Consider the following 26,259-nt stretch of genomic DNA (forward strand, 5'->3'; position numbering starts at 1 on the left):
AGCCTGCGCAAAACGCCAAGTTCAACCCCAGCACCACACAAAACAGCCCTGGTAGTACATGCCTATAATCAGTTGCTATAACATCACTACGCTTGCTGAGGAATTAGCTACTTTGTTTTTATTTATTTATTAACTTCTGGTTCTGGGGACCACATCACCTGGAGGTTTCTGTGCACCCTCTCCAGGGCTTGTCTGGTGACAACCCCGATCGTTTCCTCACAGGCAGAACCATCATCATGTCTACTCACCACATGGATGAGGCTGACCTCCTTGGCGACCGTATCGCCATCCTCTCCCAGGGAAGGCTCTACTGCTGTGGGACACCACTCTTCCTCAAGAACTGCTTTGGCACAGGCTTCTACTTGACCTTGGTTCGCAAGATGAAAAGCATCCAGAACCAAAGAGGTGGCTGTGAGGTCCGTGTCTGCGCAGGGAAGGGGCCCAGCTTGGGTGAGAAGGGATGGGCAGTGGGGGGGCTGCCGTTCTAGATATTTCTACCCACTGGGCCGTTAGCTGTCGGAATCAGTTTATTTCTGGGTCTATTTGTAGATTTCAGTAATCACGTTCTAACATGCCCTGCAGAGATGCTCCAAACATGCACTCAGACACAACTATTTTTAAATAACCAAAAATACTACACACTGGTGTCCCAAACTACACATGTAGTAATGTGTACCATGGGAACACCTTGCTCTTCAAGGTTAGACTGTTTTGTTTAAGCATCTCTCCTTTATCCCAACGTTCATGTTCCCTAATTAAGTCTGAATTCCAGTAGTAAATGAGACCTAAGGAAAAACGTCCTTGGGAACTATAACCAATGATGCAGGGACAGAAAAGCCAGCAGAGAGCACTGAGCACGCCCTTAGGACCAGGGGGACTGGCGAGTCTACTATGTCACCCTGAGCAGGTGACTTTTATTCTTTCCTGTTACCTCTCTTTACACGGAACACGAAGATGATGATGCTGGCTTTGGCCTTGTAGGGACAGAGAGGAGACAAATGAGATAAAGGGTTGTGAGTGTTGCCTGGGCTCCTTGAGAACAGGTGTCCCTCGTATTCGAATTGCCGCAGTGTTCTACTGTTGTGTCATTTACACCTCCAGTGTAAGTGGCTGTAGTGGGTTTTCCTGTCCCACATAGATTTCCAAAGCCCGGTGTCCCCAGGGGTTGGGAGGGGAGCAGGGAGCAGAATGTCTCCAGCTGCCACACAAGCAGTGACAATCCAAAGGGATGCTTTGAGGTTCTGCCCCCCCCCCCTCTCTCTCTCTCTCTCTCTCTCTCTGCCTGACTCACATCCCCTCTGGGATAAAAATCAAGCCAGCTACACCCTCAAAACGCTCAGATGAATTAACAGATTAAACAGCGATGGAGAAGAAGAAAAGGTTGGCCCCGGTTGGTGATGAGAGACAGAACAGTGGTGACAGCAGCTGGCACCATGAAGATGCTATCACGGGATGAGGTGCACCCCGTCAGTCATCTCTGTCTCTTGGTTGTAGGGGGCCTGCAGCTGTACGTCAAAGGCTTTCCCCACCAGGTGTCCAGCCCGAGTGGATGAGATAACCGAAGAACAAGTGTTGGATGGTAAGAGCCGGGCAGGCTGAACGTTGGTACCTGGTTCATGACCGTCTTCCACATTCTTGGCTGTGCTCTGTTGCGATGCCCTCAAGCAAAGAGGACGCACAGTGTACTGGAACCCCAATGTCATGTGATTGCTTGTCTCTTTCTTGAGTCTGTTTCTCCTCCCAACATGATTCCTAACATGATTTTAAAGTCGTGCAGCCAAGAGCTCTCTCTTTAATAAGGAGTCCAGTGTTTGTTCACTTTCCACCCCTGCTCATATTAAGCCTTGGTCCTTGGCATCCTCCCGCCCTTTAACAGAGTGTGGACACATCCACTCCTAAAGGTGTGCCAAGGTACCCTCTGGTTCTCTCTCCTTTTAGCATTTTATTTATTATTTTTATTTTATGCATATGACTGCCTGCATGTATGAAAGTGAACCATGTATGTGCAGTGCCTGCAGAAGCTAGAAGAGCGTCACGGCCACCCTCGACCTGCAAGGATGACGTGACCACCGGAGCTCTTCTCACTGCAGTTTATTCCAGGCCTTTTACAATTCTCTCTCTCTTCCCCTCTCTCCTTCCTCTCTCCTCTCTCCTTCCTCTCTCTCTCTCTCTCTCTCTCTCTCTCTCTCTCTCTCTCTCTCTCTCTCTCTCTCTCTCTCTCTCTCTCTCCCCCCCCTTCCTCTCTCTTCCCTCCTCTCTCCTTTTCTTCCTCCGGGCAAACCTCTCCCAGCCCTTAAGTAGGCATGGGCTGCCGACCCCGAACTGTCAGGTGGGCACTGCCCATAGGTTCACGCATATGCAGGCAGCTGATAATCATTGCGTGATCATAGCATAGGTCAGGCCTTAGCCATCTCAGGAGTTGATTATACATCTCCATCAGGTGTGACACCACGCAGCTCGCTACAGAAGAGGACATTGGAGCCTCTGAAACCAGAGTTACAGACAGTTGTGAGCCATCATGGGGGGAGCCATGGACTGAGCCCACAGTCCCTGTAAGAGCAGTGAGTGCTCATAACTGCGGAGCCGTCTCTAGGTCCCTGCACCTCTCTTACAGGGAACTTCTGGAGAATCTGAGCTTGTAGCTGGAGAGGGTACATGACATCCTTGCACAATATCCCACATTCCCAAGTTCCCAGTGAGCGTCCCTTTAATGTCAGGGTATACTATCTCTCAGAGGTGTCTCCCCATCTGCAGAGAGGTGCAGTAAATAGGCTCACTGTACATGCAATTGTTCCCCTGTCAGGTCTAAGCTCAGGATCCCAGAGATTGCCAGCAATTCTTTCCGTTCTCAGCGACTGCCCGTCTTCATGCCTCTCGTGAGGATGACTTTGCAAGTGGGGTGCCCTAGACCCTAAAATCCAGTGTAAAAGCAAAACTAAACTCAGGTGCTGACCTTGCTTTATGAACAGAGGAAAGTGTGTGCTTGTCAAAGACCAAGCTTCCAATTGAACACTCCCCCAAACATTAAGAATTTCCTAAGTGAAATCTGGCAGAACAAGAACGCTTGACAATAGCGATGTGCTGTGCTTAAAACCTGGGCTGGGGGAAGGCCAGGTGCACTGGCAATGCGCCTTTGATCCCAGCACAGGCAGAAGTAGGCAGATCTCTGTGGGTTCTAGGCCATCCAGGGTGACATAGTGAGACAACAAAAGCCTGAGGGGCAATGCTTGGGGTCCCATCACCGGGGTTTGCTCCCCTACTTGGTGTGCCGGCAGAGCCTGTGCCGGGCAGAAGCATTTCTTTGGCGTTGCCTCTCTGGACCTTCTGCTCTGCTCATCTCGCAGTGGGCATCCCTTGTGCTGCTGAAAATCTCTCCTTGGAATCTTGGTCCAGACATTAATGCTTTCTTTAAACAAATCCATGTTAACATGTTTAGTTGTTACAGTCACTCAAAATCAAGTTGGAATGTGTGCGTCTGTGGCTGGCATGACGTTTAAAGTATGGCTCTATGTCCATGAAAAGACTTCCTTTGTATAGCGTGGTATACTGTAATGGTGGCAAGTACAGTGGGTGGGACGCCCCCAATTAGGGAGGAGCGATCCCTTAATCCCCAGTTACCTCCTTGGCTGGCTTCTCACTCACCCACCCCCGCCCCGCTCCACATACCACACACACACACACTCACGGACCTCCCTGCCAGATGGAGCCTTCTGAGAGGCTGACACACATCTAAGACACAGTCCCTGGGAATCCAGTGACTGGCTCTCACTTCCTTCCTACGAGAACAATGAGCGTGACCCCTACGAGTTACTGGGGCAGAGCTATTTCCTCCAGTAAAGAACTCCCCGGTCCCAGTATGAGCTCATCCAGGACTGAAGACAATCACGCTGCTTGCAGGTGTGACACCCAAGCCTTTTACTCTGGCTCAGCACAGGATCTTAATGGCGAGCTGGGAAATATTCGGACCACGTCATTTAAAAAAAAAAAAAAGTTGAGACTTCCCTTAGCGATGCTGACCCTTTAAGAAAACCGGCTTGAATATCAACACTCACTGGGATTAGTGTATCTTGTGCCTATCATCCCGGCACTTAGGAGGAGACTGTACAAGAATTATGAGTTCAAGGCCAGTTTGAATTACAAAGAAAGACCCACTTTTTTTTTTTAATATCAAGTTAGGCTTTCAATTTCAAAGTAATATGTGCTTGTCCATAAAATCCAGTTCTGGCTGTTCAAAGCTATCATGCTACCATGCTTCCCGCCTCCGGCGCCATCCTCATCCTCTCCAGGGCTTCTCAACCTTCTGCGGCCACTGGTTAGTGACTCTTGTCCTGTGTGAGAGGACAGGTACAGCCCAGGGGAAAATGGTGTGACCCTCCAAGAAACAAGCCCACATGGGTGTGATTTAGGAAGGATAGCCTCCTCTCTATGAATGTGTCTTGGATAAGTCCCCTACAGCTTGCTTGGGCCAGGCGGGAGAGAAAGAAACAACCCTGACTTAACTCTTAACTTTCCAACGAATGAGAATAAGTGGTAATGACAATGGGCTTTCTTCCCTGGGCTGATGTTCAGGAATGCAACAACCGCTAGGTGCCAGCCAGCCTGTGCCAGGCACCACCCCAAGCACCGTGCGAACATTAACTCCCCATCCCCACAAACAGTCTTGAAGTGGGCCCAGTTCTTTTCCCCTTTCACTGATGAGGAACCAGGGAGTTTAGCATTCCTTGAGGCGATAGCACCTTTGACTGAACAATGGAGGAAACGCCCTCCCTCAGGTCGCACAGCTAGCCACCTGGAGGACCTTTGTCCCAGAGTCCACTAAGCTAAAAACAGACTCACTGATTGTCAAGTCTAAAAGAAATGTCATGAGCCAAGTGTGCGGTTTATGCCTCTAATCCCAGCACTCAGGAAGGCAAGCCTGTACCAAACTAAATCACAGGAGGGCTGTCCTCAAATTCAAAGATATCTGCCTGGCTCTGTCTCCAGACTGCTGGGATAAAGATGTGTGCCCGGCTAAAGATGATAGATTTGTACATCTCTATAATCCATCACTTGAGGATAGAGGTGGCAGGATCAGGAGTTCAAGATCAGATTTAATTACATAAAGGATTTGAGGCCAGTCTGTGATGCGTGAGACCCTCTTTCAACACACACACACACACACACACACACACACACACACACACACACGAGAAGTGGGGAGGGAGAGAGGCAGAGGATGGTGGCAGCTACTTACCCCTTTCTCAAATAAGAGAGGGAGAGGGAGAGGAAGTGGGAGAGGCAGGGGTGGAATAGGCTAGGAGGCCCGGGCAATCTCACAGTCTTTCAGGTTCTAGAAAGGTTGAGTAGAATTGATATCAGTCCTTCTTCTTGTCCTAGGGGATGTGAAGGAGCTGACGGATTTGGTGTACCACCATGTTCCGGAGGCAAAGCTGGTGGAATGCATCGGTCAAGAACTTATCTTCCTCCTTCCAAACAAGGATTTCAAGCAGAGAGCGTATGCCAGCCTCTTCCGAGAGCTGGAGGAGACGCTGTCTGACCTGGGGCTCAGCAGCTTTGGAATTTCTGACACTCCCCTGGAAGAGGTAAGACGGAGAGAGGTCACAGTTAGTCTCAGCAGCTCTTGCAAAAGTCTAACACTAAAGCAAAATCCTACCAAAGCAAAAGGCCAGTATTTCCCACCCAGTGTACAGCTGTCTCCATCCTTAGCTGGCTTCCTCCTACCTCAGTCCCCGTGCCTGCATACTTTCTGCAGTGGTGGTCACCATGTGCTTACACTTTTCATTCATAGACCATGTTCTTAAGGCAGTTAACGCATATTTCTTCCCCTGGTGTAACAGTGCCCAACAAAATGGAGGCTTAGATTCTCCCGAAAGTAGGAATAGCCTGAACCAAATTTTCTCTTCTTGTTTCAACAGATTTTTCTGAAGGTCACGGAGGACTCCGATTCCAGCTCTATGTTTGCAGGTATGGTGCTTGGGCCCTGTGACCTGTTCCGTGTTTCTCCAGACTTGGTCTTGAAAAACCTACAGAGAGAGTAACAAAGCAGCCATTCCTTCCTTCCTAGTGCCAGAGCCCCAAGTAATGCATTTTGTGTCCTTCATGCCACTGGGTGACAGGATTGAGAAACGGAATTTGGCTGGGTAGGGACATTCTGGATGAATCGGGATTCTTACCACTGTCAGATTGGTAGATTCCCCCCCCCCCTTCAAACGTCACCTCTGGTCTCTTTTTTCTGCTGTATCTCCATCTCCTCTCCTCTCCACCAGGCTTCTGGTCCACTCTTGTCTGCGGGAGTGATAGCTTCCAGAGAGTCCTTAGAGATAATGATGACAGCTAGTATAACCCAGATGCCTGCTGCAGTCTCCTGGCCCCTTTGAGATCAAGATAAAAACTCTCAAACTCTCAGTTAGGAAACCTGTGGACTCTGAAATGGTGGGCACGGAAATTCCTGTGAATTCTGGCCTTCTCGCGTCTGTATGTGTTAGCCTGGGTCCTTTGCTTGATTCTTCATGGCCACGAAAAGCATTACGAGTATTGTGTACTTACTGCAGAGGGAATGGAAGTATCGGGACGGTAACTTGTCTCCATAGCACAAATCACTTCTGATAGAACAAGAGGCTTGTCCCCACTCTGCTGAAATAGACCCAATGTGCCCTCTCCCCTGCTCAGAGGCAAAGATGGCCACAGTTCTCTTTTGCTGTCTTGGGTCCCTAGTCCGCCACTCCTGCCCAGTATGGCACCTTGCAATGTCTTCCTATGCAGTATTTCCTTCCTGTGGCATTTCTGCTATTTCTCCCGCCTCCTAAGATAATGTGTATTTCCCCCAGCTTCTAAGGGATCAAACATATCAGTCGGGCCTAGAATTGCCAATGACCGTGTTTGCCGGTCCATGTGTGCTGCTGCTCACTCGTATAGGCCATGTGGTAGACCACTGAGGCCATCATCCTTGCAGAAGGGGAAGGGATGAGATCTCTTCAGGGGACCCAGGTTCTCTTTTAAATTTCTTGCAGAGAGCAATTGAATTTTCTCAATTCCTTCAAAGCCAGAGATTCACATCAACCAAGACAAGAATGAGAGCACTTAAATTAGACCACACGTTATGCTGGAATTAAAAGTTAGAGACCTGTACCTGAACAGCATGCTCCTCTTTAGTAGCTAGCCTGTCAGAATAATACAGTCAGACATTGAACACAGGTCAGCAGGGGCACCTCAGAGGCAGTCGAGAGTAGGTTGTACAGAGTTGAACCATAGAGTGCAGTAGACAGCCATCAAACCTGAGCTCATCATTTGATACCTAAGTGACTCTGGGCAAGGTACTGAGTCTCTTCATATGTCAGTTTCCCCATGTGGAGAATGAAAATAATAATAATAATAATAATAATAATAATAATAATAATAATAATAATAATAATAATATTCTAGGATTTTGTTGCTGGTGGTGGTGGGGTTTTTTTTTGTTGTTGTTTGTTGATTTTTGTTTTTTTGAGTTAGGTTTCTCTGTAGCTTTGGAGTCTGTCCTGAAACTACCTCTTGTAGACCAGGCTGGCCTTGAACTCACAGAGATCCCCCTGCCTCTGCCTCCCAAGTGCTGGGATTAAAGGTGTGTGCCACCACCCCCTGGCATACTTTTTAAAGTCATTGAGAGACTTAAATAAATACATGTCAAGTCTACACATGTGATCTGTACTCGAGATTTAGCAAGAGCCTCATGGCAACACTTCCAAATCCTCTTGCTTCATACTTGCACGGCCCTTTGTACTCGACAAAGCACCTGATATCATTGTGTTACTTAATAACACGATAACTTCATGAGGCAGATAGGACAGGGACCTGACCCATCTGGGGAACCTGAGTTCACTGATCCTGAGATATGACCTAAAGCCACACAGACACTAATAGATCTTATTCTCCCGGCTCTGAGGCTCTATTCCACAACCTCCCCACCTCCCACAGTACATGTGACCAAGTGTGGATGGGCTAGAGTGAGGTTTGACCCCAAACAATGACAAAAATATTATTAACCTCCATGCCCCATGGTTTTCTAAATGAAGAGTAACTGATGTTGTAGGGGGGGATGTATATAATCTCCTATGTTTATATTTTTCAATTTCTTGATCCCTTAGGTAGCACGCAGCAAAAAAGAGAACATGTTGATCTCCGGCACCCTCGTTCTGCTCCCACTGAGAAAGTCAGGCAACCTGCCCAGGGCTCTCACACCTGCTCCTCAGGACAAGTGGATCCTTCCAAGGGCCAGTCTTCCCCAAGACCAGAAGAACTGGGCGCCCCATTCTACACAGGCGCTCGGCTGATTCTTCAACACGTGCAGGCGCTGCTAATCAAGAGATTCCACCACGCTGTCCGCAGCCACAAGGACTTTCTGGCTCAGGTACCGCTGTGGCCAGCTTGGGCTTGACTCGGCTCCCACCCTCCCTTACCCCACCCCCCTCACCCCATCCCCCCCTTACCCCACCCCCAGCTCCGTAGGACTGGTCCTGCTTTTCCGTCTACTTGGGTGCATCTGTGGGAATGGGTTCAACCACTACCCAGAACCCTTTCTTCAGCTCCTATTGGCTCTACTCCTCCCTTGCCAAACCTTTATTTTGATTCTGGGTTTTGCGAACCTTCTTGAAAGGTTTGGACCTCATTTAGAGTAAAAATTAGGATCGTACCACATTGGTCCATATTGTTTCCATTCTCATAACGAAAGGTAAAGTTATGTATTTCATTAATTTCTCTAATGAATTCATTCGCTTTTCAAAGCCATTGTCCTATTTTGAGACAGGACCTCGTGTACTCCAGGCTGGCCTCAAACTTGTTATGTAGCTAAGAATGACCTGGAACATGTGGTCCTCCTGCCTCCATCTCCTGAGGATTGGGATTAAAGCCATGTGCCATTAAACTCGATATTATACAATGATACAGATTGGACTCGGGTCTTCATGCATGCCGGGCAAACACTCTACCCCAGCTCAGCTGTGTGCCCAACCCCCTTTCTGTGTTTTTCATTCAGAAAAAAGAACTCTGGTTCAAGGAGAAGCAAGTAACGTGGTTGTTCTTTAAACGTCCCTTTAGGCTCTAGCTGAGCCTAACAGACATTCAGATTCTTCTGTGACTGCAGGAACATTCTGCTTCCTTCTACATGTATTACCTTTTACACTTGCCTGTAACGTTCCCCCAGAAGCCTGTCCTTCACTACCAGCATGAGATTGTGAAATGGGAATAAAGGCTTAAAAGAATGTGTGTGCCTCATGTGTGCACGCTATGGGTACACACTCGTGCCTTGAAAGCCTTCCTGTGCGTGCCTGTCATCTCGCACTTCAGCCCGTGCCTCTGTGGCTACTCTCCTACAGATTGTTCTTCCTGCCACTTTCGTGCTTTTGGCTCTGATGCTTTCTGTCGTTGTGCCTCCGTTTGGTGACTTTCCAGCTTTGACCCTTCAGCCCTGGATGTACGGGCATCAATACACCTTCTTCAGGTATGTAGGTTCATCCCTGCGGGACACCATTATCCTCTGATGTGATATTCCTGGGCCACGTGATTGCTACAAAGGTCTTGACCTTCCCGCTTCCCTGGAATCGTCACCAAGGTCAAAGGAGTCTTGGGATTGTTCTTAGAAGGGAAGCTAATGTAGCAGTCACTGCTTAGCAATGTGATACCCAGTGGAAGGTCCATAAGGAAAGAGGATATGAAACTTGGAAAAGGGCATCAAAATTCCATTTTTTGAGGCATAGATAATCAATCATTAGAGCTCTAGGTGTGTATGGTAGGGTACTCTACTTCCAGAAGTCCCACAACCATTCCAAGTCAGGCAGGGTTCAGGGCCTCATATACATGCGTGTCATGGAATTCAGTAAACACTTATATCTGCATGTTAGTGACCATTGTCGTTTTTGTCCTAGTCTATCCCGTGAGCATATCTTTCTCTCTCTGTCTCTCTCTCTCTCTCTCTGTCTCTCTCTCTCTCTGTCTCTCTCTCTCTGTCTCTCTCTCTGTCTCTCTGTCTCTCTCTCTCTCTCTCTCTCNTCTCTCTCTCTCTCTCTCTCTCTCTCTCTCTCTCTCTCTCTCTCTCTCTCTCTCTCTCTCTCTCTCTCTCTCTCTCTCTCTCTCTCTCTCTCTCTAGCATGGATGAGCCCAGCAATGAACACCTCACAGTGCTGGCAGACGTCCTCCTGAACAAGCCGGGCTTTGGCAACCGTTGTCTAAAGAAAGAGTGGCTTCTGTAAGTTCTGCACTAACACAGGAGACCCCCAAACCAGCCTGAAAGTGTTGGGAAAGATCCTTCAATCCTGCCCTCTTATATGGATCACACCCATGTCTCTAAGCAGCACTTGACCCAACTTCTTCTTTAAGCAGAACTTGTATTTTAGAAAGCTCCATCATCAACAGATCTATGTCCCCATCTAGAAATTTTCTACATTCTATATCTATGTATGGAAGAAGACAAAGGATATGTTGTTGTATAATTAGACCTTGAATGACAAGAATTATTTCTATGACCAGCTGGCTCCCACTCACTGTTGTAATTATAGAAAACAGAGTTGTAGAACATAGTTGATCCACCAGGTATCTTTAGAGTTCAGCGTAATTGTAGCATCTTCTTTCATCCGTCTTCCCCAAAGCTATTGCTTAAGAGCAAAACGGACACATTTCAGATTCTTCTGGGTTTTTTTTTTTTCATCTCCCAACAGCAAAAACTGCCAGACAGAAACAAAAGCAAACAAACAAAAAAGCCAAACAACCCCCCCAAAAAAACAGTCCACACACTAGATGGTTATTCTCTAGTTTATACTTTGTCACGAGCAGGACCCCAGTTCTGATATTCCTTAAGCAGACTCTAATCCCCAGGAGGGAAATTTCCTGACTCCAGGGAAGAGAAAAGCAGAGAAGAAGAGAGCCAGTAATGATTTCTCTTTTCTAGGGAATATATATACATTAGCAGTGGGATTGACTGTGGACTATTTTCTCACTTTTCCATAAGGGAGTACCCCTGTGGCAATTCAACCTCCTGGAAGACCCCGTCCGTGTCCCCAAACATCACTCACCTGTTCCAGAAGCAGAAATGGACGGCGGCCCATCCCTCCCCGTCCTGCACGTGCAGCACCCGAGAGAAGCTCACCATGCTCCCCGAGTGTCCTGAGGGCGCTGGAGGGCTCCCACCCCCGCAGGTACGGGCCTTTTTAACAACTGCATACTATTCCTAAGTGTTGGTTGATTTTAAATCATTTCCCATGGTTGATCATTTAGATTCTCCATTCTACATAATGTCGTGCTGCTGTGTATTCAAGTGTTTCTATGTTTACATACTGATTAACAGTTTTAATTAAGCCTACTAGGGGGCCGAGAGTGGAACTCAGCGGTAGGCTGTCTAGCACGCTGTAAAACCCTGGGTTTGATATTCATTACAAGAAAGGAAGAAGGGGGATAATCTATGTGCCTGTGCACTATGTATTTAACATCCATGCGTACACACCCAGCAACTTATCTTTTGCAAGACTCTCAGCCTTGTCTAGAGCTGTGTGCTCTTGACCCAGGCAAGCCCTCCTGGAGGTTTTCGGGAGTGCCTTCCAGGGCGGGAGAGCCCCACCTTTTCTCTGGTTGGTAACAGCCTGCCAGGTGGCTTGGACAGATGATCTCTCATTATTTCTCAAGGAGCGGATGATTCCCAAAGAGGCAGGGTGTTGCAGGAGCAGGGATCAGGCACGGGAGTCGGGAGGCATGGTCTGGTCTCTCGGCCTCTGAACCGTCTTCATTTTCTCTTCTGGGGGCTGAGGAGAACTATACTAGCTCGCAGCATTTTGAGGATTCACAGAAACGTGTGAGTAACAAACTATTTAGGATTACGGTCAGCTCAAGAGATGGCAGCCCTGACCTAACAGTGGCTAAAGCGAGATACAGCTTGCTTCTTGATAGCATGGACGGTCTACCGTGTTCTTTTCTCTTGTTCCTCTGAGCTGCCCGGACCTCTGGCTCTCCAGTCAGAGTGTTAGGAACTATTTTGTTAGGCAGTTGGGTAGAAGAGATTAAGAAAAAGATAACAACGCACGCTTTAAGTGTGTGCACGCAAGGCTTCTAGAAGCTACTGCATAGCCCCTCCACTTCCCTGTCACTGGACGGGACCCAGCATGGAGAGAGACCAGGGACTGTCTCTTTAATTCTGCACAGCCTGTGCCCATGGGAAAAGCCACAACAATAGCAGCAGGAAGAAGACGTCACAGGACAAATAAATGTGTTACGTGTTTCCGTCGCGTCTGTCACGGCTGCTGGCTCACAACTGGTCCAGTGTCAATCTTCTTCTTTTTTAAAAATTCTAAAGCATATGCCTTTATATTTCTCAAGCAATATATTCTCTCTTCGGGCGACATCGATACTGCGGCATTGCAGGTATCCCTGGCTCCCTAAGATTTGGGCTGGGAAAAGAAAAAGTCGAGCCTTGATATACAGGAGTTCATTTCCTCAGTGAGTGAGAGGCTGTCTGTCTAACTCAGAAACTTACCTTCACTGTAACATGGCCCTCGGCCCGTGGGGAGACATTCGAAGTCCTTGAGGAGTCAGAGCAGGTCTGAACTTTAGTTTCCCCAAGTGTCCCTGTTAGCACTCACATCTCCTTAGGAGCAGAACTGAATGTCGCACCTCTATAGAGCCCCCATCTCCTACACACAAGTACATGCGTGCACATGTATATACACATACGTGTACGTGCATTCACATCCACTCACCCTCCCTTTGCACCTTCCCGTTCAGCGAGGGATAAGAGCAGAAGGAGGGCCCTGGTTCAGAGGCGGCGAAGAGAAGGTGGGGGTAGCAGTGTCTGGATCCTGAGGGCAGCAGATCCCCAGGAGCATCCCTTCCTGTTCTAACCTTGCTCCGATAGTGGCGGGCCTTGAGACGGATGCGCCCCATCCCTGACTTCTACTCTATGCAGAGATAAAGTAGAAATGTTGTCGATGACAGAAGTTTTAGAAAACGTTTGTCTCAACCTTGCCCCATGCATCAGCGGTTGTCCCAGCCTGCGACCAGGGTTGTTCGGTTAGGTACTGGGGTCATTTCGAGGAACGGGTGACAGACAGCAGGGGAGTCAGGCGCAGGTGATCCTAGGCCAACCGCACACAAGCTGGCCCACTTTTCCTAACCTCCCTTTCTCCGTAGTAAAGCTCTCTCTAGTGAGAGCAGCAGGGTGGGGTCGTGTGTACAGGACATTCACCACGGTCCCCGGCACGCTGTCTGCCACACTGTCCCTGCCGGGGGCTGCTGCTTCACCTAGCAGGGAGGGAGGATGGTGGAGAATGATCTAAGGGAGGAATCAGGTGGGGGAAGGGAGGGATTTGGAAAACATGAAAAATAAATGTGTTCTGATGGTGGTTTACTGCCACCTTGGATCCCGTCAGCCACTGCTGTGTGGCCCTCTAGACCTCTGACGCTAACTGATCCTGGAAACTCAGCACTGTGTGACATTGCCCCCTGGTGGCCAAGGTCTAGCACCTTTGAGTTCCTCCAAATCTCTTGATGACCTTCCACTCCTAGATATATTTTGGAAGTGATTTGTAAACTGTAAAGTGCTGTTCAAATTATTTCATTTCCAATATATTATCAGACAACTTCATGCTGGGTACTGGGGATGGGGAAGCCAACAAGCCAGAGAAGACCTCTGCTTTCCCAGAATGATGCTGTACGTGGGACAGCGTAGAGGCAGGGAGTGGATGCAGGCAAAGGCATGTTTCCTGTGAGATGAGTGCTGTCGAGGCACACAAAGTGACTGACGGATGCTTTTCATCTTTAAGATCCGTCTGACGGGGGGGGGGGGGGGGAGAGCTGAGTGCAGCGACCCAAGGGCGGAGCCATGGAAACAGTATGGAAGTTTCTGTAGAGGTGTAGGCGAGGTCTGAGTGGTGGCTTAGATTGGGGTGGCAAGCTCAGAATGGGAGACACAGATCCACTGGAGATTTGCTTTGTAGTTAAGTCATGGATGGAGTGAGACAAACGGGGGTGGGAATCAAGGATGACTCCCACATCACCGATGTAGCAACTGGAGCGCTGTCAGGGTCGTGGTCAGTGTTTCCCAGCATCTGAATAACTTTTGGAGAGGAAGAGCGGTTCTGTGAACCCTAACCTCTCAATCCCGAAATCTTGACTGTCACTTCGCCCTAGAGGACACAGCGCAGCATGGAAGTCCTACAAGACCTCACGGGCAGGAACATCTCCGACTACTTGGTGAAAACGTATCCTGCTCTCATAAGAAGCAGGTAGGCGATCCCATCACTGGCTGCCTGTCGACAACACCAACCACGGCAGAAAGTCAGTTTCCCGCCGTTAACTGTGAGGGGGGCAGCAGAATGTTAGGGCCATAGGCAGCAGAAAAAAGCAACTGAGATATATACACATAAGGGGCATCTTGAGGTCAGTTTTCTTGCTTGTTTCTATGTTTAAGATGAGCAGCAGGCATTTCTCCCAGGCACTATTGCAAGTGTCACAAAAAATGCATCTCTTAAGGAGTTACAAAAGAGAGACAGAGTTTCTAGGGCGTGGGAGAACAAGTGGGGGAAGTTGAGGAGCGAAAGTGGAGGAAGTGTGAAGGAGAAACAAAAGGAGACTGAACACGTCCCCAGACACTTTGACGTCTCTCAGCTCTGTGGCTGTCCTTATCAAGCCGGGACTGCAAGGGAAGGCCTTCAGTAGCTTGACAAAAGCATTCTGCCCAGAAAGGCCCTTAAGGAAGTGTGAGCCAGTCTCCAGGTGCTCTACAGCTTTCAAATGACACACGCTGCCTAATATTTAACAGTACTTACTGCGGCCTTCCATAGCAGAGTCCGAGCAAATGCCGAATAGACCTAACGTACTGGAGTGCACTGCAGACGGCTGGACAGCTGCTGGGAAGGCAGGGCCAGCCTGGCAGTGAGGACAAGAGCACCGTCCAATCCAAAGCCAAAAACAGGGGGTGAGTTTGTCCATTAATCCAATAAACAAAACCACCCTAAACCTGACTCAGTAGCATATTTGCATGATGGGATTTTTGAATTTTACTTGATGGCTGATGACAAGGACAGTTCAGTTTGAACTCTAAGGACTAGAGCTTCCCCATCACGCTATCTTACCTCGAAATGCTCAAAAGTCAGTGTCTTAACTGAACGTGGAGGAGTCAGTCAGAACGTCTCCCAGGGATACAGGTGATTAGTGGAATTTCTTAGACTCTGTGAAAGAGGGAGGGCTTCAAGCTTCACTTCATGATTGTTGCCATGTTTTCAAGGTCTAGCCTGGGGTCACTGGTCCAGCATGAGGCCTGTCTAAAGGGCTAGTCAGGAAGTCCAGTGTGCAGGAGACAACTGGGAGAGCCAGAGTTGGAACGCAGTAGTCCTTTCTCTGTGTGCAGATTTACCTGGCGAATACTACATTGCTTAGATATCAGGAACTGCAGAAACACCCCCAGGACTGAGACACCCCAATGAGTAGGAAGAAAAGTTAACATGACTGCTATCCTGATGGTATTTATCACATGCTTTTATTTTGACTTCCAGCTTAAAGAGCAAATTCTGGGTCAATGAACAGAGGTAAGAAACTCCTGGGGGAGGGGCGATTGAAATAGTTAATTTATAGTCGTGGCTGCTAGATCATTAAAATGGTTCGTGCTGAGGAAAAGATAATGATTTCACGCACTATGCCGCAATCTTACTATTTTTTTTTTAAAGCATTAAACATGTCAGGGCAGTGCTGACTGAGGCTGAGACGTTCGGTTCAGTAGGTGGCACTCTTTCCTCGGGGTCAGTTTTTACAGTGGCCTGAAAAGCTTTCAAAAGGCCGTGTCCTAGGAGGTCCTGCCTTTCAAGAGAAGCAGACACCAGAAATTTATGGTCCTGGAACTTACTCTGTAGACCAGGCTGGTCTCAAACTCACAGAGATCTGCCTGCCTTCCCCTCTCGAGTGTTGGTATTAAAGGCATGCATCACCATGCTTGGAAAGGTACTATTTTATGACGAATTCAAATCTTAGATTCTAAGTGTAGATGTTCCCAGATGTTCCCTGGCCTGTTCCATTTAAGTTTCAAGGGAGATGGTCCAGCTCCAGTAGCCACCCTGTTCCTAGAGTATCCTGGAGGTTTTAGCTCTTCGGCACCTTGTGCTTCTGTATGCATTTGGTGTATGTTTGGTTCAAAACAGGCAAACCCGAAGACATCGCAACATCTGACTTCAGACTTCAAAGTCTGTATACTGGCTCAAAGATATGTCTAGAGATAGGAGGGAAAAGCTGTATAAAGTTGGACAGTGTTGCTCAATAGACCAGACAATTCCCCCATACATATACACATATGCGTGAAAAAAGGCCGTGCATTTGAGAGAAAGGAGGACACCTGGGAGGTTTTAGAGGGATGAAAGGTAAGAAGGAAATGGTGTAATTATATTATAATCTCAAAAATAAAAAAATTGCCGGGCGGTGGTGGCGCACGCCTTTAATCCCAGCACTCGGGAGGCAGAGGAAGGCGGATCCCTGTGAGTTCGAGACCAGCCTGGTCTACAAAGAGAGTTCCAGGACAGGTTCCAAAGCTACAGAGAAACCCTGTCTCGAAAAACCAAAAAAAAATAAAAATAAAAAAATAAAAAATTAAAATATAGACACATAGACCAATGGACAGGACTCACACATCAACCCACACAGTTACAGCCACCTGGTTCTTGACAACGGTGCCAAAAACATCTACTGGAAAAAAAGATACTCTCTGCAATACATGATGCCAGGAAACTAGCTATCCACATGTATACAGCGGAAACTAGATTCCCCCTTTCTCACTCTGGACAAAATTGATCAAAATCGATCAGAGACCTTAAGGTAAGTCCTGCAACTTTGTAACTACCAATGGGAAACGACATCAAGATATAAGCACAGGTGCAGGGCTTCTAACAGCTCAGGAAATAAGAGCAGATTGAAGGCTTCTCTAAAACAGAGAAAGTCATTACCTAAGGAAAGAGTGGAAGAAAATCTTTACCAGATAACCATTCAACAAGGGACTAATATCCACAATATATAAGGAACTCATAAAGTTAAATACCAAAAGAACAAATAAACTAATAAATGAATAATGAAGTGAACAGACCTTTCTTAAAGGAAATACAAGTGACCAATAAACACATGAAAGATGCTTGCTCTGTTCAAATACCAGGGGAATACAAATCAAAACTACATGGGAATCCCATCTCTCCCTGGTCAGAAGGACCGACAAGAAGAAGGTAAGGAAGAACAAGTGCTGTTGAGGATACCGAGGGGAGAGGACCCCGTAAGAACCATATGTGGGACTGCATTTGGTCGCTATGGAAACCAGTACAGAGGTTCTTCCAAAAACTAAAAGCAGAGTGATGTTCGATCTATTCCACCCCTGACGTCTTTCCAAAGGAACGTAAATTAACATACAACAGATATATGCTTGCACACCTAAGTTTACCGCAACATTGTTTGCGACAGCCAAGCGAAGGAATCCGCCTAGGGGCCCACCGAAGAAAATGCCGTGTGTGGTTTTATATGCACCATAGAGAAGAATGAAATCATGCCATTCTCGGGAAAAGGCATGAAACCAGAGATCAAAATCGCTCAGAGTTAGAAAGTCAAATGTATACTTAATCTCAGATGTGGAATCTAGGGCGTGGGTTTATTAGCTTTTAGGTCTAGAGATAGGAGAGAAAAGTGTGTAAAGTTGGACAGTGTTGCTCAATAGATCAGACAATTCTCCCATATGCACACCCCTGCAGAAGCTGATATATAACCCTGGCGGGCGTGAGCGTGGCGGGCATGAGCATCTTGGCACTGACAGGAGGCTTTCTTGCTGCCTTGCAGGTATGGCGGCATCTCCATCGGAGGGAAGCTCCCTGCCATCCCCGTCACAGGGGAAGCACTTGTTGGTTTTTTAAGTGACCTTGGCCAGATGATGAATGTGAGCGGGGTAGGTAAACAGGGTCGAATTTTTGACTTGTTTGAATATGAAGAGAAGGAAGTTATCCTACACACTAGAGAAGGGGGGACTATGAAAAGAAACATTTCTTTCTTTGTTATGCTATTCTAGGGTCCTGCCACCAGGGAGGCCTCTAAAGAAATGTTAGATTTCCTCAAACATCTTGAAACCAAAGACAACATTAAGGTAACTGACCCGAAGCTAAAAACTCCTGCGGGCTCATAATTTGACTGTTTTCACCCTGCTCAATTAAATCCCATTGCACCTGCTAAAACCAAGCGAGAAATGGCTGCCAAGTTCTTCCTTCTTGGCCACATTTGTTTTGCTGCTGGTAACAGCCTGTCTGTGTCCCCTCTCTGGAGCCTGGGTTGTAGCTCAACCCGTCCGGTCAAGACTGTCTCTGTCTGTCCCTCCTAGGTATGGTTTAACAACAAGGGCTGGCATGCCCTGGTCAGCTTTCTGAACGTGGCCCACAACGCCATCTTACGGGCCAGCCTGCCCAAGGACAAGGATCCTGAGGAATACGGAATCACGGTCATCAGCCAGCCCTTGAACCTGACCAAGGAGCAGCTCTCAGAGATCACAGTGTGAGCAGCCACCACCCCAGGCTCCCAGCCCCCTCCCTGTCTTATTCTCTCACTGGAAACCAAAGAGAATCTTTTTAGTGTTATGAGGCGCAGGCCTGAGCAGTAACGTTTAATTGGGCTCATAGGAATGTACCAGCTTCAAATGCTTCCTGCACCAAATTGCTTGGCTGTTCTTGCCCATCTCCATTTATTTGGAAGTAAATGAACACTTTATGCTGTTCCCTTGGGGCCCTTGATAACAAGTTCCTCCTGAATTACACCACTAACCTCCCTGCCAGGACATGAAGAACCTGCCAGGACCTGGAAGGTTCAGGGAGTCTCCTCCACTTCCCTGGCAGAGTTGTGGCTTCTGGTAATTCCCCGCAGATAGCCCTGCTTTGGATAGCCATGTTTGTGTTCCTCAGGATTGTACTCTCATATCTGAGCCTCAGGCAGGAAGAACATTGATTGGTCTTGCATGTGTGAGGCACCATTTGCTCTACTTGAGGCCTACAGAGAGGAGAACTTAGGAGAAGGGTTTTCTTTTTTAAAGTTTTTCAAGACAGGGTTTCTTTGTGTAGCCCTGGTTGTTCTAAAACTCTCTCTGTAGATCGGGCTGGCCCTGAGCTAGAGATCTGCCTGCCTCTGTTTCCCAAGTGCTCAGGTCAAAGGCATGCATCACCACTGCCTGGCTAGGAAGTGCAAACTTCTAGGAAGCTACTGGAACCTCCTAGGGTTTAGGAAGGATTCAGTGTCTACTCCCAAGCCAAACGCCTTCCGTGTGGCTCCAGAGACCAACCTTACATAACTAGCTTCATATTCTTTGAGTTTACATGTGACCGTTTCTTTTTTTTTTTTTTAAGATTTATTTATTTATTTATTTATTTATTTATTATGTATACAACATTCTGCCTCCATGTATGCCCATGTGCCAGAAGAGGGCGCCAGATCTCATTACAGATAGTTGTGAGCCACCATGTGGTTGCTGGGAATTGAACTCAGGACCTCTGGAAGAGCAGCCAGTGCTCTTAACCACTGAGCCATCTCTCTAACCCCATGACCGTTTCTGTGATATGTGATTTCAGAGAATAGAAGCCTGTCTATGCCTGCAGGAAACTCAAGAGTCTATAGAAAAATTCAGAGCTAAGTAGAATTTGGAATTGCTACAAACATTCATTTGTATACACCATAATAAATAAGTATGAGTGAAATAAAAGGAAAGGCTGTCCGGAATGTTCTCATGCATCAGAGAAGCAACCTATAAAAACATCCACTTCGCCTTGATTAGGACAATCCCGTGAGATGATGAGCTTCACGCTGGGGATATGGGTCTAAAGGTAAGGACTGCCGGAGCCTCCGGTGTGCCTTCCCTGGGTTTCTGATGTTCCCTCTCTCTGGTCCTGCTGCAGGCTGACCACTTCCGTGGATGTCGTCATTGCCATATGTGTGATTTTCGCCATGTCCTTCGTTCCAGCCAGCTTTGTCCTTTACTTGATCCAGGAGAGGGTGACGAAAGCCAAGCACCTGCAGTTTGTCAGTGGCATGAGCCCCACCACCTACTGGCTGACCAACTTCCTCTGGGACATTGTGAGTGCCAGGCCTTCCCTCACTTCCCGGGGCCCAGAGAAGGACTGGCAGTGGGGAGGGCTGCTGGGAAAATGGTCTTGTGACTGCTACCCCTTGACACCTGCTTAAAAAGGCAGGTGGGAACTAAACCTTGGGAAGACCACAGAGCAGAATTAATAGCCACTGAATAGGGGCGCCTCTGGGCCTGTCACCAAGAGGGTTTCAATGCACCCCAGGATCTCTCTATGCCAGAGATGAGTGAGTAGCGGGGGTCTGATTAGGTAATACCAAAAGGACTCTCCATCGTCTCTGTCTTAAGTCCTGCCTCAACCTCCCCAAAGGGGAAGGTAGAACTTCCTTGTGATAAGGTCACCAGAAAAGTACAGTCTAAGCACCAACTCTGAGCCTCAGGATAAACAACGAACAACTTGTAGCATAAATATATCACATATATCCCACCTCAATTATTGCATGGCACATATTTATAGTAAAAGTCGTTAGCGGCTTATCAGAAATTCACATTTAATTGGGCATCCTATATTTTAACTTGCCAAATCTGGAAATATTATCCAGAAGCCTTATTTTACTTCTTCAAAGTAACCAGGGGCCAGTGAGAGGGCTCAGCAGGTAAAGGAGCTTGCCGCACAAGCCTGACGACCTGAGTTCGATCCCTGGCACAAATATAAAGGTAGAAGGAGAGGAGCAACCGCAGAAACGTGTTCTCTGCCTTCACACATGTGTGTGGTTGTAGCGTGTACACCCACATATATCATGCGCACACACTCACACGGTAATCATTTTAAATGACTATATTTATTATGTTTTCGATCAGCTACCATGTTAGGGAAAATTAAGAAAAAAAACGCAAACAGCAATCAATGTTGGTGGGGGCAGAGAGAGATCACAATGCTGTGTTACTACAGGTCACAGGATCAAAGGAACTGTTAACAGACTCTACTTAGGATGGGACAGGGTAACTGACTGTGATACCAACTTATCTTTTCTTGTTGTCTTGAATAATGAGTATTTTTTTTTTTTTTGAAACAGGATCTCACTATGTAACCCTGGCTGGCTTGGAACTGGATATGTAGACCAGGTTGGCCTCGAACTCACAGAGATCCACCTGCTTCTGCACCCAAGTTCTGGGATTAAAAGCATGCGCCACCACACCTGGTCCATGAGATCTTTGTTTTATCTCAACATTACAAGAACAAAATGAGGCTTCTCTCATGATGATAAAAACATGTCGGCTCATGGAGACCAGCACAAATGACCCTCTCTCTCCCTGTGGCTTTTACTAATGAATCTGACTACGAAGATTCTCCATGACATGGTTCCTTTGAACTCACTCGACTTATTATGTAGCTATCACTTAACAATACAAAACTGGAACACTTCACTGGCAACTGAATTATTTCCTTTCTCTTCTGCTTGCATAAAAGTTCACCTTCAGGTGTAAGGGGCGCTTGGGGGGCTACCGGCTTCTCTTTGTGCTGTGATTTTAGCAGGAAAGGAGTTGGGCTCGCCTACCTTAAAAAGCTAACTGTTAAAAGTGTTCACTTGCTTTTTTTTAAATTAATTTTTTTTTTAGTTTTAGTTTATTTGTTTTTTGGGTTTTTTGTTGTTTGTTTGTTTGTTGTTGTTGTTGTTGTTTGAGACAGGGTTTCTCTGTGTAACAATCCTAGCTGTCCTGGATCTCACTGTGTAGACCAGGTTGGCCTCAAACCTCAAACACAGATCTGCCAGACTCTGCCTCCCATTGATGGGCAGTGGTGGCTGCTGCCACCGACATCACCCAGCTGAAATGGGCCTAGGATCTTTTTTTAGATGTATTTTTATTCTGTGTGTGTTTAGGTGTGTATGTTCGCCTGTGTGTATACATGCACCACATGCATGCCTGATGCCCAGAAGAGAGCATCAGATCCCCTGAACTGCAGTCACGGTTAGTTGATAGCCACTGTATAGGTGTTGGGGACCCAACCTTAGTCTTCTGCAAAAGCAGCAAATGTTGACTGTTGAGCTGTTACACTAGCCCCTGTTTAACTGTTTTAAAGATGAGGTACATAATTTACACTTGGGACTGGCCTGTGCGTATATTTGTACAAGGAGAGGTCTTGAAGCCAGTAGAAAGGGCATGGCTACAAGAAGGGGGTGGGCATCTCAGGTAGAAGTGGCACTAGCAAGGTAGACAGCAGCCCATTCTTTCAAGGGCCAGAAGATGCTGGCTACAGCCTTGCAGAAATGTATAGCTTTCTGGAACTCTGAGCTCTAGTCTAGAATTAAAGAGCTCATTACTCTAGTTGGTCCGTGGCAAAAAGACAATGCATGCCTGGGAAGTCGTTGTTGAACTAACAGTTAGCTGTTTATATCATATACTCAGGACACCTGTGGCATTAGAAATTTCTGTCCTGTGTGTGTCATCTGCTTTTCTTTTAAATGTTGAAGCCGTCTTAGACCTATAGACGTGGCAAGCACAGCTTAAAACCTTTTGAATTAGTTGAAAGTTTCTCTCTCTCTCTCTCTCTCTCTCTCTCTCTCTCTCTCTCTCTCTCTCTCTCTCTCTCTCAGGTCCCTCCTGGTCTTAACCATATGCATACCTAGTTTTACATAGGTAGAATATGGTAGATAGGGAATCTCCCCTAAAAGTTTACTTGGGGATACAGTTTTGCCTTATGGTACCTGTCTAGGCTGAATAGGTCCATTACCTAATTCCCAGACTGTGTTCCAGGGAGTCTGCAATCTGAATGGGGCATATCAAGGGATTGCTAAAAGGAGTAACTTATTTCTATTGTTTCAAACAGATGTGCATGCAGCTTGGTTTACAGGGGAGCCCTTAGTTGCTCACAAGTTTTGTGGGTGTATTGTTTGGAGATGGATGTGTGTATAGCCCAGTCTGCTAAGCTATTCCCTATGCCTGTCTGTCTCAACAGGGCCTTTGGCGTGCGTTCCATTGCCCTCCTCACACTGACCAGGCTTCACCGTGGTGGAGATCTAATCTTGCCAAGTCTAACCTAATGTCTTCAGAACCACATTGTTTAGAAGAGTTACCCCCACCATGTGACCTTTTCAAGACCAAGGACTATATTTTAAGTTTTTCCAAATTCTGGAAACATGTATAGAAAGAATAACCTCCAGGGCTTTATGACCAATTAGTGAGAGAGAAAGAGATCGCATAGAATTTTATATCCGTCGTTTTCAAAGATACAGACTGCTAGTCTTTGAACAGGGGTAAAAAAGAGGTTGTGAGTACACTATGAACAGCTTAACCGATATCTTAACTCTGTATGTTAAGAAAAACCAGTTTGGACAAGCGGGCTCAATCCAGACCATAAGAGCTGGAGGAGCCTGGTCCCCAGGTCATAGAGCTCCAGTGACTTTTTGTCTTGTCTCTCCAAGATGAACTATGCTGTGAGTGCGGGACTAGTGGTGGGCATCTTTGCTGGGTTTCAGAAGAAAGCCTACACATCCCCAGATCACCTTCCTGCTCTCGTGGCTCTGCTCATGCTGTATGGGTAAGTCTTCCGGGCCAGGGGAGGAGGTAGATTTTCTGGTACCAAACTTGGCTCCTCTTGTAGTGGGAGCATGTGCAGGTTTAGCCACGGACACTTCCATGGTAGCTAATCCGAAACCTGTCTAGCTGACTCCAGCTCTCCAAGTCTGAGCCCTAGTCCATTCAGGGGTACAGAGATGAATGCCACATAGTCTAAATCTTCTTCACTTCCAACTGTGGCCTTGAAAAAAGCCTGGGACTCGGTCACCCTCTACTCTGATTTCTATCCCCTCTGTGGGCAAACTGTGCAGCGCAGTGTCTCCCTCTGTTCTTGCCAAGAGTTATCTGCATAGAGTAGACGATTCCAAGCCATAACACCACCCCCACATCAGCCTAGAAGAGGACATAGAGACGAAATCCAGTCAAATTATGGAGTACAGCATGCAGCATTGTATCCCAGGCCTATTAACTGTGGACAAATAATTCATTTAACTGGACCTCAGACTCCTCATCCATAAAAAAGACTGAAGCCTGGCCCATCCTTATAAAGAGAGGAGAGTCTTAGCAGAACAACAGCCTCCATTCATCCCAGAACAATGGCCTCCATTAATCCCTCTTGAAAATAGACTCAGTAGTCAGCTTGACTGTGAACGATGAAATGATGAAGATGAACTCTTGGGACCTTCAGTTCTGCCTTACCCGGAGCAGAGCGCATTACTGTGGGTGACCGCCAAGCTTTAGGGCTCATAAAGTTCACACATAGCTCCTGCCTCATTCGCTCCTCATAAAACCCATGCGATGGTCAGGGCAGGCATCGTCATCTCCTTTGGAAGATGAGGCACGAAAGCCAAGGAATGGAGTGTCTCCTTGCTCTCCCTGGGACCCCAGCCAGTTCAAATATGTCACCTTGTATCTAGACATAGAGTTGATGGGATGGATCTCGGAACTCTCTCCCTGAGCTCTGTCATCTCTCACAGATGGGCAGTTGTCCCCATGATGTACCCAGCATCCTTCCTGTTTGACGTCCCCAGCACAGCCTATGTGGCTTTGTCTTGTGCGAACCTGTTCATCGGCATCAACAGCACTGCCATCACCTTCATCCTGGAACTATTTGAGAATAACCAGGTGAGCAGAACTTTCTAGCTTCTTGGTTTAATTGGTAGGATGGTAGAGCAGACGTACCAGTCCCCGGAGCCATCGCAAACACTGTGCGTGCAGATTCATGTGCACAGGTGAGCAAGCTGCCTCCCTTACCCTTACCCAACACTGCTCCCTACTCTTGTCTTTTGATTTATGTGCTCTGAGCACCAGGGTTCTGTAAGCCTCTTCTTTAAGCGATATACATTCCCTCATGATTCTGCCTTTTTAGATTAAAGCTAGAAAGTTTCCTTAGGGGAATTTAGGTTACACACACACACACACACACACACACACACACACACACACACTCATACTCATACAATGACATTCAGGTGATTTCATATAAGGACCACACACTAACTGAATGTGCCCCAGGAGCTTCTGTTCATGTGACTCCCAAATCTAAAAGAAACAAAAAGATTGCCATAATGAAAAAGCTCCCTCCTCACTTCGGTTCCCCCAGTTCCCTTATCCAGACCCCACCTTATTGCGGTTCCTAACATTTCCTGAAGACACACAAACAAACACATAGTTTTCCTCCAACTTTTACATATACACAAATGACAACATACTAGCATACTGCCCTGCTCCCAAAGGAATCCTGAGTACAGGATTAGGAAATCCTGGTGCTGAATGACTCCATCTTACAAGTTAGGAGGCCCACCCCCTGACTTCTCCCTCTCCAGAAGGGGATGGCCAGACAGAACCCTTAAAAAGAGGGGAGTATGTGGCTGCAGGTCTACCTTTATCCCTCACCCCTTTTGGTTACGTCCTGCTCAGGCTACCCCATGCTCTGGCGGTCCTCCAGCAATCCAGCTCCCTGGGGGGCGGAGTCTGTGTCCTCAAGTGTCTCTTTAGCCTGCCCTTTCTCACTAGTTCTTCTCAGTTCAGAGGGTGGCCACTGGGCGCTGCCAGAGGACCAGCGTCCCTGGCCTTGCTCTGTGAAGGCACTGGAGCCTACCTGCTCACAAGGGGACAGTTGGCCTCAGTTTCCACCCTCAACCGCCTCCCTCTCATTCTTAGCCGCTGCTCAGGCTCAACGCCATGTTGAAGAAGCTGCTTGTCGTCTTTCCACACTTCTGCCTGGGCAGAGGCCTCGTCGACCTGGCACTGAGCCAAGCTGTGGCAGACGTCTATGCCCAATTTGGTGGGTAACATCCTAGGTCTGTAGGTCACAACCGTGGATCCATCCAGCCTGGGAAAGTTACAAGGGTTCTACGTCAGACCTGCAGCCTAGCGGTTGGAGCGGGGGGGGGGGGGGGGGGGGGGGGGGGGGGGGGGGGGGGGGGGGGGGGGGGGGGAGAACCTAAATCCTGGTCAGGAATTACGCTGCCATTTAGAAGGAATTAAGGTGCCTCTGTTTCTATGGCTGGGAGCCACAGGTGGGGCAAAGGGCAGGATCTTACACTCCTACACTCTGACCTGGGGAGCCAAGAAGAACTTGATTTGGGGGTCTCATTTAGCCTCTCCCCCAGACCTGGGCATCTGGGTCATAGTCGGGTCTTCGTGGGTGAGCCTGGGAACCCTAAAGCAGACTATGCCTCCTAATGTACTGTTGCTTCCATCCC

General features: G+C 47.6%; 1 protein-coding gene across 1 annotated transcript in view; it reads left to right on the forward strand.

Moving 5' to 3' along the window:
* Positions 1–26,259, forward strand: part of Abca4 (ATP binding cassette subfamily A member 4) — a 147,251-nt gene that overhangs the window by 103,164 nt on the left and 17,828 nt on the right. Inside the window, exons 23-40 of the mRNA XM_050149669.1 lie at positions 223–416; positions 1,495–1,579; positions 4,220–4,312; positions 5,377–5,582; positions 5,916–5,964; positions 8,124–8,386; positions 9,351–9,475; positions 10,121–10,219; positions 10,979–11,165; positions 14,146–14,240; positions 15,510–15,542; positions 17,815–17,920; positions 18,041–18,115; positions 18,347–18,516; positions 19,905–20,082; positions 23,458–23,573; positions 24,529–24,676; positions 25,715–25,838. Of these exons, the coding sequence (XP_050005626.1) occupies positions 223–416; positions 1,495–1,579; positions 4,220–4,312; positions 5,377–5,582; positions 5,916–5,964; positions 8,124–8,386; positions 9,351–9,475; positions 10,121–10,219; positions 10,979–11,165; positions 14,146–14,240; positions 15,510–15,542; positions 17,815–17,920; positions 18,041–18,115; positions 18,347–18,516; positions 19,905–20,082; positions 23,458–23,573; positions 24,529–24,676; positions 25,715–25,838 (2,346 nt within the window). The remainder of the gene's footprint in view (positions 1–222; positions 417–1,494; positions 1,580–4,219; positions 4,313–5,376; positions 5,583–5,915; positions 5,965–8,123; positions 8,387–9,350; positions 9,476–10,120; positions 10,220–10,978; positions 11,166–14,145; positions 14,241–15,509; positions 15,543–17,814; positions 17,921–18,040; positions 18,116–18,346; positions 18,517–19,904; positions 20,083–23,457; positions 23,574–24,528; positions 24,677–25,714; positions 25,839–26,259) is intronic.

The sequence above is a fragment of the Alexandromys fortis genome, unplaced genomic scaffold (assembly GCF_014885135.2).
Source record: "Alexandromys fortis isolate MF-2015 unplaced genomic scaffold, M_Fortis_MF-2015_v1.1 scaffold_19, whole genome shotgun sequence".
Taxonomy (NCBI): domain Eukaryota; kingdom Metazoa; phylum Chordata; class Mammalia; order Rodentia; family Cricetidae; genus Alexandromys; species Alexandromys fortis.